We start from the raw sequence: 13,150 nt of genomic DNA, 5'->3' as shown, positions 1-13,150 counted from the left end.
ATCGCCAGTCATACATGTGCATGGGTCTATGATAAACGCTCACTTTTCTTTCAAAACTCGTGCATTTTGAAAATACTGAGAAGATCTATAAACTATCGAAATAGTGCTTCTTTAGTTACTAGTATTGACCATCATTAAGAGAAAGAGCATACATCAAATAGTGAGAAACTGGCAGTCAGTGTGTTTTTCATAGTTTAATTCCTTTTCAAGTATGTGCATTAAGAAACCTTGAACAGTGCAATTGGCAATACACAGTTATTTCACAATTATATATTGTGTCAATTGCACTGCATAGATCTGAAAATGTTAAGAGCATGATTGTATATTATGTCAAATTGTACAAATGTACATATATATATATATATACAGTACTGTGCAAAAGTTTTAGGCAGGTGTGAAAAAATGCTGTAAACTAAGAATGCTTTCAAAAATGGAAGTGTTAACAGTTTATTTTCATCAATTCTTCATAAATTAACAAAATGCAGTGAAGGAACAGAAGAAAATTCTAAATTAAATCAATATTTGGTGTGACCACCCTTCAAAATAGCATCAATTCTTCCAGATACACTTGCGCACAGTTTTTGAAGGAACTCGGCTGGTAAATTGTTCCAAACATCTTGGAGAACTAACCACAGATCTTCTGTGGATGTAGGCTTCCTAAAATTATTCTGTCTCTTCATGTAAACCCAGACAGACTCGATGATGTAGAGATCAGGGCTCTGTGGGGGTCATACCATCACTTGCAGGACTTTCTGTTCTTCTTTAAGCTGACGATAGTTGTTAATGACATTGGCTGTATGTTTGGGGTTATGTTCCTGCTGCAGAATACATTTGGTGCCAATCATACGCCTCCCTGATGGTATTGCATGATGGATTAGTATCTGCCTGTATTTCTCAGCATTGAGGACACCATTCATCCTGACCAAATCTCCAACTCCACTTACAGAAATGCAGCCCCATACTGGAAAGGAACCTCTACCATGCTTCACTGTTGCCTGCAGACTCTCATTATTGTACCTCTCTCCAGCCCTTCGGCGAACAAACTTCCTTCTTCTACAGCCAAATATTTCTAATTTTGACTCATCAGTCCAGAGCACCTTCTGCCATGTTTCTGCACCCCAGTTTCTATGTTTTCGTGCTTAGTTCAGTCACTTGGCCTTGTTTCCTTGTCGGGGTAGAGCTTTTTGGCTGCAACTCTTCCATGAAGACCACTTCTGGCCAGACTTTCCCGGACAGTAAATGTCTGTACCTGGGTACCACTGGTTTCTGCCAGTTCTGAGCTGATGCCACTGCTTGAAATCTTCCGATTTCGAAGGTAAATAAGCTTGATGTGTTTTCATCAGCTGCATTAAGTTTCCTTGGCTGATCACTGCGTCTACGATCCTCAACGTCTTCTTCAAAAGAGCTTGAACTGCACATTTTGAAACCCCTGTCTGGTTTGAAATCTTTGTCTGGGAGAGACCCTGCTGATGCAGTATAACTACGTTGTGTCTTGTTGCTGTGCTCAGTCTTACCATGTAAATGGATAAAAAATAAACATTTATTGTTTACATTTTTCAAAGCATTCTTAGTTCATAGCATTTTTTCACACCTGCCTAAAACTTTTGCACAGTACTGTATATATATATATATATATATATATATATATATATATATATATATATATATATATTATAATATGAATATATACTTATACTTAAAATATATTATATTGTATCACATATTATATATATATCATATGTTATTCCATTGCACATTATACTGAGTCATTATATTATATTGTATTATATATATGCTATGTTATTTATATTACAGTTCAACTATTGAGATGTGTAGGCTATGTATATATTGAGATGTGTATATTTTTACTGCTATAGAAATATATAGATTTTTTTTGTAGCCTAATGTTGATTTGTGAAATAACTGTGTATTGCCAATTGCACTGTTCAAGGTTTCTTGCACATACTTGAAAAGGAACTATTAAACTATGAAAAACACACTGACTGCCAATTTCTCACTATTTGATGTATGCTCTTTCTCTTAATGATGGTCAATACGTAGTAACTAAAGAAGCACTATTTCGATAGTTTATAGATCTTCTCAGTATTTTCAAAATGCACGAGCGTTTATTATAGACCCATGCACATGTATGACTGGCGATTAAACTAGCGAGATTCAAAGTAACGTAGAGGCAAATCTTTTTCACACACTTCACGTAGAGCATAAACCCTTGAATACTCCATGAAATTGGTTGCGAAATGTAAAAGGTTATCGTGATTTTTATCCAGATAAACCGCAGCTCCTGGCAACTTGCGCTAGTTTGACACGTCTGACAGACCTCTGACGGCAGAGAGCTCCTTTCCCAAAATGGCGGCGACGCGTTTCACCGAGAAGCAGTGGAGGCGGTGTCTACCTATACATGTCTATGGTCCACACGCCAACAGAATGTTTTGGAAACGATGCCCTCCTTTGTGTTTTCAAAAGGGTTCGTGTCCACACAACATTTAGAGAGCTTGTCCACGTCCACGTCTTGCATAACCTATACTCTAAGTTTTAGCCTATAACTAAACAAGATTATTAGTAATGGCAAATAATGACACTACAAGATTAGATTATTGCTATAAATTGTACACATCCCAGTTTTTTGTACACAGGGCTGCATTTCAAAAGACTCAACTCTGGCCTTTTAGAGACTTCTCACCATCATGCAACAGAAATCTCAACATGTCACCTGGTTTTATCAAACATTTATATTTCTTTGGTTGAAAGTACAAATCTAACCTCTGTAATGCATATGTCTGTTCACAGTGAATACAATTAGAAAGAGCAGACATATGGTGCGTGTTTGTCTGAAAGAAAGAGCAAGCGAGGGAGAGAGAGAAAGAGAGAGAGAGCCAGTGAGTAGTTATAAGTAGTGAGTTCTCAGAAAGTTTCACATCAACTCTTTCACGTAGAGACTCATTGTGGGCGTTATTGCTCCCATTATTCTGTGATGACACTTTCAGGAGAGCAGATCCAGTAAGTAGTACACCCCAGCAAGTGGAGTCTGTCCACACTAGAAGGAGAGCGAAAGCAATATGGAGAAATTATAGCTAGGGAAAACTTTGAAAAACCTTACTGCCTGAATGTCAACGGTGAAAAACCTTACTGCCTGAATGTAAACGTTGAAAAACCTTACTGCCTGAATGTTAACGTTGAAAAACTTTACTGCCTGAATGTAAAGGGTGAAAAACCATACTGTCTGTATGTAAACGGTATGTTGGTTATTGTAGTATATTTCATAGAGAATTTAAATTGGTGTATCATATTGATGTATGGTGACCATGTTCATGTTTGCAGAACATCTAATGCATTTAAGGTGTTTGCATTCGTTATTTTTATTGCCTTGCCTTGTTTTCTATCAGAAACTGGATGGATCCATTGCACACATTGGATGGAATATTGACATTCATTGTTGACATCATGTTTTTCAAAGACTGCTATAATTGCCATAGGCTGTAAAATCATTTTTTATCTCAGGCTGAATGTTCTAGTTTATTTTGAGCACGGTGTGCAGTTGGCTAGATTCTTCTTTTTTTTTTGTATGCCCGTTAATGTAACCATTGGGCCTATGAACAGGTACTGGTACTGGAAAAAAAAACATTGTTGATGTATAGGTACACAGCACAAGCATCTCTAAGATTGAAACTTTTTCATAAGAGTCATTGTTCTTGCATTGCAGGGAATGTTTATTCAGAACGACATCATTTGGCATAAACATTAGAGGCATTTCAACCACCAACATGACAATGTCCTGCTGTATGTTGCAGTTTGCCTAAGTGTACTTTTGAAGTTTAGTTGAAAAAAAAAATACTTTTGGTATAAAAAAAAATACTTTTGCTGAAGTTATCTTCTGTCCTTAACTAACATTTCGTTCTAACGTCGAGTTAGCTGGTCAGAAGCACCAATGGATTGTTTTTTAGTGAGGAGAGTGACTGCCACGATAGAGGGACAAGGACAGGCTTCCAACAAAGCGACACCTTCTCAGGATACAGGGAAACAAAGTAAAAAAAGATACAATAAAATTAGGAATACATCAAAAACGGATTTACAGTGAAGACAGACAGAGCAGGAGAGGAGGTATCACTGTGTTTAGTGTGTTCAACATTACTTTCAACTGAAGCCATGAAGCCGTCAACTATTGCGGCGCCTTGAATTTCAAGGCTGTTGAGTACAGTACATGCAACAGATGTTGCGTGATTTTCAAATGACTTAAGTTCTGGATAAGTTGATAGACAGAATTTCCAGAACCTGCTGCAAAAGCAATAAGGTGTCTTTTGCCCTTACGAGCGTTTTTCTACACTTGAAGAATAAGTACAGGGCAAGGCTTGAACCAGAGAATGATATGAGACTGTCGCTGTCTACCATTTCGCCACGAAAAGACAGGCTGTGTGGACTTCACCATGCCCAGATATTACACTGACAGGTCTCCCCTCTCTCCACACACACACACGCACGTAGGCGTGCGCAGGCACATCAGTGGGCCGCGGAATACTTTCTAGTCAGAATGGTGTTCCCTTGGACCAAACCAGTTGAAAACCCCTGGCATAGAGACTGGCCTTGCCTACAGTTGAATTTTAGTACATGGAATCTGACACTTAGCTGTCAGCGAACGTCAGAGAAGTGATTTTCCCTCCGATCTGCCCAGTTTTTGGTTTTGGCCAGTCAAGTTGTGCTGCAGTCTGTATGATAAGGTCTCCCTTTCTCTCTCTCTCTCTCTCTCTCTCTCTCTCTCTCTCTCTCTCTCTCTCTCTCTCTCTCTCTCTCTCTTTCTTCTACACAAACACACACACACACCCTACATACATTCAAACACTTACTCTACAACAGTCAATAGCCACCCACCTGCATCAGTAACAACCTCTCTCTTTCTTTCTCCCCCGCCGCCACGCCCCCTTGTGCCTGATCTGGCTACCTGAGGCTAATCTCCAGGGCAACAGGTTCCTGTCCATAGAGACCGACCCTGATGAATGGCTTTCCCACAGAGGCGAGCACAGTAGAAGTGCCTATGCACTTGGTACATTAACCCCTTAAGCTTGGTGTCAAGTGCATCACTAAAGTATGTGGTGGGAGGTTTTTCCTCTCTCTCTCCCTCCCTCCCTCCCTCTCTTTCTTAGTCTCGCTGTTAAGCTGCACACTGTACTGAAAACCTCCTAGCTATACAAGGAGGAGGATTAGATTTGGCCTCCCCATTCTGCCAGGAAATGATGACAGCATGGTTCCTCGGTGTCCCAGTGTCTGCAATCTCCCAAACATATAGACACACTGAAACACACACACACACACACACACACACACACACACACACACACAAACACACACAAACACACACAAACACACACAAACACACACACACACACACACACACACACACACACACACACACACACACACTGATATACACACACATACACACACACACACACAAATTCTCTTGCATACGCGCCCACAGACACACACAAGACGCAACAGAAACAAGTGAGGAATCTGAAAATGTTGTTAGCAGTAGATACGCACTGAGCGATTATGGGAACATGAGTTTCTGTTTCTCATTACAGATTCTTCCCATGCAGACATGATTTTCTTCTTCTGTCTTCTTTTCAAAGAACCTCTAGCCAATTCTCGTGACAGTATGTTTGAGAGAGGAATGCTGCAAGTTTAAAAATGTCTTAATTTCTGTGTTAAATCGCATGAAGGTCACCAGCAAGTAGGGTTTTCTTTCACCTTTGTCAAACAAAGTATCCTCAAAAGTAGTTCAATACACTCAGACATTGCAGAAAAAGATGTTTTACTTCATTTTTAACTTCACGGCTACCAATGATATTTTAATATAACCACAGACAAAGACCTCTGTTTATAAATGCATATAACAACCACTAATCATCTCCAAACAGCTGCTCATTATCTCAGTATTTGAGTTGAGGTACAGCATTCCTCCGATGTAATCTGTGCAGATGTAGACTGTAGGGCCCACAGCCACAAAGGGAAGACAGTACCGGCAGTGTTTTATCGCTCAGAAATGCCGTAGCCATCACTCTTTCAAGTGAGAGGTTGAAAAGGCAACATTTTGGTCTCTAGGTACACCGCGTCCATGGGAGTGATGAATGAAATCGCTTGCCAAAGAAGATCTATTCACCTCCAGTGCAGCCGCCTCCTCCCCAAAAAGCTATACATCTCCATGTCCCCCCGACAAACTCATGCAGAGAGGCAGGGGTATTAAAACATTACCCATGACCCGGATGACTAGCACCTCAGCCAACTTCTAGAAAGAGTGGGATTTCAGTGAACTGAGCACATTCATTTTTCAAAGACCTTGCAAAGTGGTGGTACTGCATATCAATGCCATTTACATGCACAGCAAAGAGTAATTACTTTTCTAATGACTCCATAATGCTCATATCATCACTGATTGTTTAAAAGCCGCCAGGCACTGATGGGAACTTTTCCTCCCTCTCTCTCCTTCTCCCTCTCTCTCTCTCTCTCTCTCTCTCTCCTTCTCTCACTCTCTGTTTCTCCAGACAATGAGCAGTCGCTTTTTCCCCCATGATGTTATCCTCACGGATGCAGTCCTGAGTCTGGACGAAGACTCCGTTCTGTCGACCAATGAGGTGAGTGGTGACAGGTAATTCCTCCTGCGCTTTGTTGGGATACCTGAGGCTTTACGGCCAACGGCTCGCGCTTGACAAGAGGTGCCAGAGAACCTGCAAGCAGAGCAAGGAAGAGCAGGTTGCCATGCACATTCCTCTGGAAACAGAAACATTTGAGTTTGTGAGTGTTGGGGCTGTGCCAGCTGGCTGCATTAAGCTGCACCGTTACACTGGAGGCCCTATACTTAAAGGAACATACCACCTTAAATAAGGTCATACATCACAGCCTCAAATACATATGTACATGATGGTGATTTTGAGTATTGCAGGAAAATGAAATCATTTTATGATTGTTCATATTTACGGAATGATTCTTGATGATTCTGGTCATTCTTTGACTAAGTCATGACTACCTGGAGCCTGGAACGGAGTAGGCCCTGATCTAAAATGAAGTTTCCACTCAAACAGGCTGAACAAATCAACACTACCTATATATTCATGCAACGTCAGTTTGATTTAACTCTGATGTTGACTGAGGGGAAAGTATTCTTTTGTAGAGGTTGTTTGAAGGTGATTATCCTTCTACAATCCTCAGTGTCCAAGGCAAAGTTTCTGACCTCATTGTAATTTGTCTAGAAAAGTAAGGTTTACAATGGAGAATACAGATGAATGAGGTGCTGAAGCACAGGCATTTCAATTAAAATTGTGCGGACCTGTTATTGGGTTGGAATAGTCAGCAGTAGAGTGTCTGTTTATAAAAGGTATGGTGGTGTGTGTTTGTGTTTGTGTGTGTGTGTGTGTGTGTGTGTGTGTGTGTGTGTGTGTGTGTGTGTGTGTGTGTGTGTGTGTGTGTGTGTGTGTGTGTGTCTGTGTCTGTGTGTGTGTGTGTGTGTGTGTGAGACAGGGTGTGTGTGTGTGTGTGTGTGTGTGTGTGTGTGTGCCTGTGAGACAGGGTGTGTGCGTGTGTATGAAGGGGGGGGGGGGGGGGTGTCAATTAATGTCATCAAGTAATGTCAATTCACTCCTCTGTATTCAATTAGTCACTCTTAACAAATATGTCCACAATGCGCCATCAGCAAGCTGTCGTGGCTTGTTTTAATTGAGCCCGCCTCTTTAATCTAATAAGGCAGTAATGTTTGTCAGGGAGGACAGGGCGTGTAGGGGGCACCGGCATCTCAGAGCCAAACACAAGAGTTTCTCCCCACTCATGCCTCACTTCTGTCCAAACCCATATTCAGCTTTGAAGCCTGGCCAAGGTATTGTTGCTGCGTTAAAGGAAAGCTGTGGTTTTTCAGATGGCTCCAGCAAAAAAAAAAAAAGTGACAGGTTCTCAGATGGCTGTGTGCAGTGTTGTCTGGCTCCTCTGAGAGTCTCCGAGATTCACAGCGCTGGGTTTTCATTATGGAGAACATCATGACCCCCATCTCACTGCCTGGGTGTACTGAGAGGGGAAACCAGTGGTTTCTAAACAGGCTGAGCTGTGTTTAAGTCTTCAGTAAGAAAAGAAACAGCCTTGGTTGCTGAGTTACCATTTTTTTACATTTCAAAAGGAACACAGAGGGTTCAAAATAGTGTCACTTAGAAGCTAGTGCGAAAACTTTTTTGAAAATGTCTTAAGCTTGACATATTTAGGTAAAATTGTAGACTGATTGTAGGTTGTACTGTATTGTAGACTGATCGTAGGTTGTTTTGTATTGTAGGCTGATGATTGTAGGTTCGATTGTATTGTAGACAGATTGTAGGTTGTATTGTATTGTACACTGATTGTAGGTTGTCTTGTATTGTAGACTGATGATTGTAGGTTTGATTGTATTGTAGACAGATTGTGGATTGTATTGTAGACTGATTGTAGGTTCTTGATCAATGATAGGCTTGTTGGACTATCTCTATCCATTAGAGGGTTAGTTGCTATTACTGTAACTGTCTGCCAATTTTTACAGTAAGGAAGATGCTGTCTTTATTTTTGGTGCAGTAAACTCAAGAATCTCCTCTCACAGTTAAATGCATATTTCAGGACCATTATCCATTCACCATCTGGCAATGAAGAACTAATGAAACCAAGCAGCAAAAGGGATTTGGGAAAGCCATTCATTCTTAGGCATGGGGGATCTCTGTGATGATCAGAAGAGTGTCAGAGCATAAAGTCACATGTTTGGTAAGGTCCATATGACTGTATATAAACAGAATCTGTTTGTATACAGTCATATGGACCTTACCAAACATATTAGCCAGGTCATTATGATGACATAGTGGGAAAGACCAAATGACTTTAATCGCATTATGTCGGATGTCACCCCCATGTCCTAAATATTGGAAGTAATTTTATTCTTGAGAGGAAGGGAAGGAAATGATTCCAAATAATTAAAAATGTAAAGTGCTTGGCCGAGGCTTAACCTGTTGAACTCATAAACACAGTAAAATCATAATGATACAGCTTCTGATAGTAAAGATGAATTGCAAGATGAATAGTAAAAGGGTTATTAAGAGACAAATTTGGTGCCATTTTTATTGTCACTTTCAAAGCTGCTGTCAGGGGGGAAATGTCTCAGTTCTGTGAGCCTGTTCAGTCTGGTCTTGTCTCTCTCCTCCAGCATGATGCCCCCTCAAGCTTCCGTTAAAGGAAATGTATTGATATGAAAGGCTGGCCATGTTTGGACTCGGTTATGTATTATTCATTTTGATGATATTTCATTAATGACACAGAGTCACTTTTCACTTTTACTCTTCGCCAGAAGAGAGAGTTAACTTGTATGATTTCACACACACACACACACTGCTCCAAAGCTCCATCTTCTTAATACTCTGCCCCAGTAATTGCCCCTTAAACACACAATGCATTTTAAATGAAAAGTTGTGATTGGAAAAAAAAATATGTGAGGGTGGCACATTGAATAGAGCACTGGATACTAGAGCGTCCGACACCAGAATCACGGCCGAGGAGACTCCCGTAATTGCGTCGCTTCAACTCATTGATTACTTTATTATTTTAAAGAGGAAGTGTAATGGCAGTCAGAACTGGCGTCGTGAAAGAGGCCTCATTGCATTCATCCACTCTTCACATCCTACTGGCTGCAAGGCCCTGTGTAGAGCCCCAATCAGTCGCACCGGGTCTAAAGTCAGCCGTCGTCTAGCCAACAATGGATTGCCCCCCTGGCTGGTACAGTATATCCTTCCACAAACAATCCGTCTGTGCCGCGGTCTCAGTGGCCTTAACACCGGGGGCTCTTGCCTTGTTGACCCTCCTGCAATCCGTCTCCAGCGAGTGGTAATGGGGGGAAAGCACACAAAGGCCACCTCATTTGAGCACAGCACACAGTGACTCACTGTGGGTCTGCTGTGTCTTCCCCAGCTCCGTGTATCCCAGTGGACCACTGATGTGTTCAGGACGAGACGGAGGACAAAGAGTCAAGTCCTGATTATTTGGACTCATTGATCTTTATTGTCCCTCCTGACTTTCCGTAGGAAACAAATGATTCCGAGAGTTTCCTGGCTCTCTGCATGCATGTCCTTCATCCCGTTTCCATCCTTCAAATCCATTATTAAGTGTGACGTGTTATGAATGAGAGAAATTGCGGTCTGTCAGAAATAATGTGAGGCACTAGTAAGGCCATTATAAGAGTGTAATTCCTGAAGGGTGGATTATTTGCATGATATCATAAATTGTGCAGCGAGGTAATGGCCACTAAGGCAATTAATCTAACATTAGGACCGACTTTGTCCAAGCCCCCGTTGCCCTGTCTTTCTCTCTCCGCCTGTACCCTTTGTTTATTTTATTCACTCACTTCCTCCATTATGAAGAGCGTGTTTTAAAGGCCTTAATGCTAACTTGCTTTGTTGAACCCTTTATTGTTCATCTTGCTGAATGCAAAGGTAAGTGTATGACTTTGTGAGAGGCAGGACAGTGTCACTGTTGACATCCGCACAGGCTCCAATCTGGGCCTTTCAAGAGGGGCTTTTTTTCAGTTTCATTTCATTTGTCATTTGCTAAGCACACACACACGTTCATCTCATCGGCATTAGATTTCCACTGCTTCTAAACTCCCTCTGTTTCTGCTCTCCTTTCTTGTCTCTCTTTGCGGTGGTGGTTGTAGGTTGACTTCGCCTTCATAGTCTGGCACAGCTTCCCAGACAGGATAGTGGGCTACCCGGCCCGGAGCCACTACTGGGACCTGGGGAAGGGCCGGTGGGGGTACACCTCCAAGTGGACCAACGAGTACTCCATGGTGCTCACCGGGGCGGCATTCTACCACAGGCACGTGGAATCTTACAGAAACACACCCCGATAGCCCACACATCAGTGTCATGGTTTATTTCTTATTTGAATTTTCTAATTCCCCTGGAGTAAGATGTTTAAAGTGGCCCATAAAGGAACATCATCATGAAACGTGATGTTATTTTTCCATGGTACCAGGCAAAAAGCTACCCTGGAAAAGGATTTCCCCCCCCAAACAGCAACACATGCCAATTACTTTGAGTGCAGACAGAACTATAAAAGGAAGAGACTTTGAGGCCTGTTAACATGACATCACACCCAGGGTGACGTTATGGCAACGTGTGCACAGTCTGTTCTTCCGCAGCTGTTCATGACGGCACGAACAAAGCTTTTCCACAGAGACAGACTTGAGAGGGTACATGTAATATTTGTGTGTGCAGAAGTGTGAAGATATCTGTGTTGGTGTTTCATTGTATTTTGTGTTTCTGATGTTTTTTGGGGGGGGGAAAATCCATGGATGGATGCAGCTCTGAAATACATGAGCAATTCAGACAAAATAAGGAGCATCTAGCCATGCAAAAAATTGAATCGCTAAAATCTTTCTCCCCTCACCAGAGATTTCAAATCATTTTAAGGGCTGTTTACTCTAGAAAAGTGTTTTTACTCTAATTTCTATTTTAAAAAACAATCAAAAGTAAATCTGGCATTTGATATTAAAAGTTTAGGTTCTAGGTGTAAATTAAGAACTAGCCTCAAGAGATGTTGTATAGATGCAAACACTGGGAGCTCCTGTGCTTTACGGATCCTAACGCATGACGACATGCGGCGTTGTGAAGTGGCGGGGAAGGAGAAATGTGTCTGAACCTACCAAATACACCCACACTGTCCATTTTCTGTGGGATCTTTTCGATGTAAACCTTGGAGAAACACAGAAACTAGACAGACTCAGAAATGTATAGAGTCGGAGATTGTGTGTGTTTCTGTGTTTGCGTGTGTGAGAGAGATTGGTAGACAGAGAGATAGATAGATGGATAGATAGAGAAAGATGGGGGAGGGAGAGAGAGGGAGAGAGGGAGGGAGAGAGAGAGAAGAAGAGAGAGAGAAGTGGAGATTGAGAGAGTGGGCTCCATCCAGTTGGGATCTAAAAATTGCAAAGCCGACAGGTTCAGGAGTCATATTTTAAAGATCAATAGCCGGAGCGAGCAAGAGTTCACAGTTTGTTTTAGAGGAAGGTCCAGGCACACATCCGTCTCTGCGATGAGACAGACGGTGGAGACGGGGGACCTTGGCGGTGACACCTCGGAGAGAGGTGACAGTGATTTAACACCTGCCGTCCAGGCAACCCGCTGATGCTGCAGAGGGGAGGGGCCGGAGCCCAGAGCAAAAAAAATGAGAGTGGGGAAAAAGGAAGATGTTTCTCAGCAGACGGGGACATTTGTGTGCATCTGTCTGTGTGTGTGTGTGTGTGTGTGTGTGTGTGCGTGTGTGTGTGTGTGTGTGTGTGTGTGTGTGTGTGTGTGTGTGTGTGTGTGTGTGTGTGTGTGTGTGTGTGTGTGTGTGTGTGTGTGTGTGTGTGTGTGTGTGTGTGTGTGTGTGTGTGTGTTTCGTGTGTACGGGTGTACGTGTCTGTGTGCAAGTTAAGGTTTGTTAATGTTGGCTACAGTGTTTTGCATATGCCTTTCCTGTCTAGAATTGTTTCCTGGGATGTTTGTGTGTGTGTGTGTGTGTGTGTGTGTGTGTGTGTGTGTGTGTGTGTGTGTGTGTGTGTTTGTGTGTGTGTGTGTGTGTGTGTGTGTGTGTGTGTGTGTGTGCGTGTGTAATTAGTGCGATGGAGGCAAGGCTTCAGCTTAGCTGTCTGCATATGGATTGCAGCCTCAGAACTGATATCAGGTCTCATAGAAGAAGCATTCACAGTATGCAGAGAAGACTCAATGGGAGTGGCAGAATGTCAGGAAAAAATCCTAAACCTACTAAGTTTTGTTAGAATTACTTAGAATAAAATGACACAACAAACCAGGGCAAAGTTATAACAGAACTATTACGCTCAGGCCTTTGAGCGGAGAGGAACCTGACGCCTCTCGCATCACCTCTGAGCTCTTCCTGGCATCTACACAATACATGATCATTAACATTGTTTCACAACAGTGCTTTCTCAGCCTTGAGTAGAAGGAGTCGCAGCTGCAAATATCTAACTAGACAGTGCTAGTCTCAGGTGACATCAAGCAACCCCCTTTCTTATCAGGTCGTGAGCTTTCTGTTGAGGTAACTAGGTTTTACAATCTTTGCTGAGTTTCTGTCCCTGGAAAAATAC

The 13,150-nt window shown here is 42.1% G+C and overlaps 1 protein-coding gene across 1 annotated transcript in view; it reads left to right on the top strand.

Annotated features, from left to right (window-relative positions):
• The window catches only part of LOC308382999 (exostosin-1), a gene marked incomplete at both ends in the record, with an annotated part of 229,400 nt that overhangs the window by 213,018 nt on the left and 3,232 nt on the right, over nucleotides 1–13,150 (top strand). The window contains 2 exons of the mRNA XM_080860560.1: nucleotides 6,558–6,647; nucleotides 10,718–10,878. Coding sequence (XP_080716686.1) covers nucleotides 6,558–6,647; nucleotides 10,718–10,878 — 251 coding nt within the window. The remainder of the gene's footprint in view (nucleotides 1–6,557; nucleotides 6,648–10,717; nucleotides 10,879–13,150) is intronic.

Source organism: Sprattus sprattus (genome assembly GCF_963457725.1).
Source record: "Sprattus sprattus genome assembly, chromosome: 2".
Lineage (NCBI taxonomy): Eukaryota > Metazoa > Chordata > Actinopteri > Clupeiformes > Clupeidae > Sprattus > Sprattus sprattus.
The sequence above is the reverse complement of the archived record's forward strand: the minus strand, read 5'-3'. Positions and strand labels throughout refer to the sequence as shown.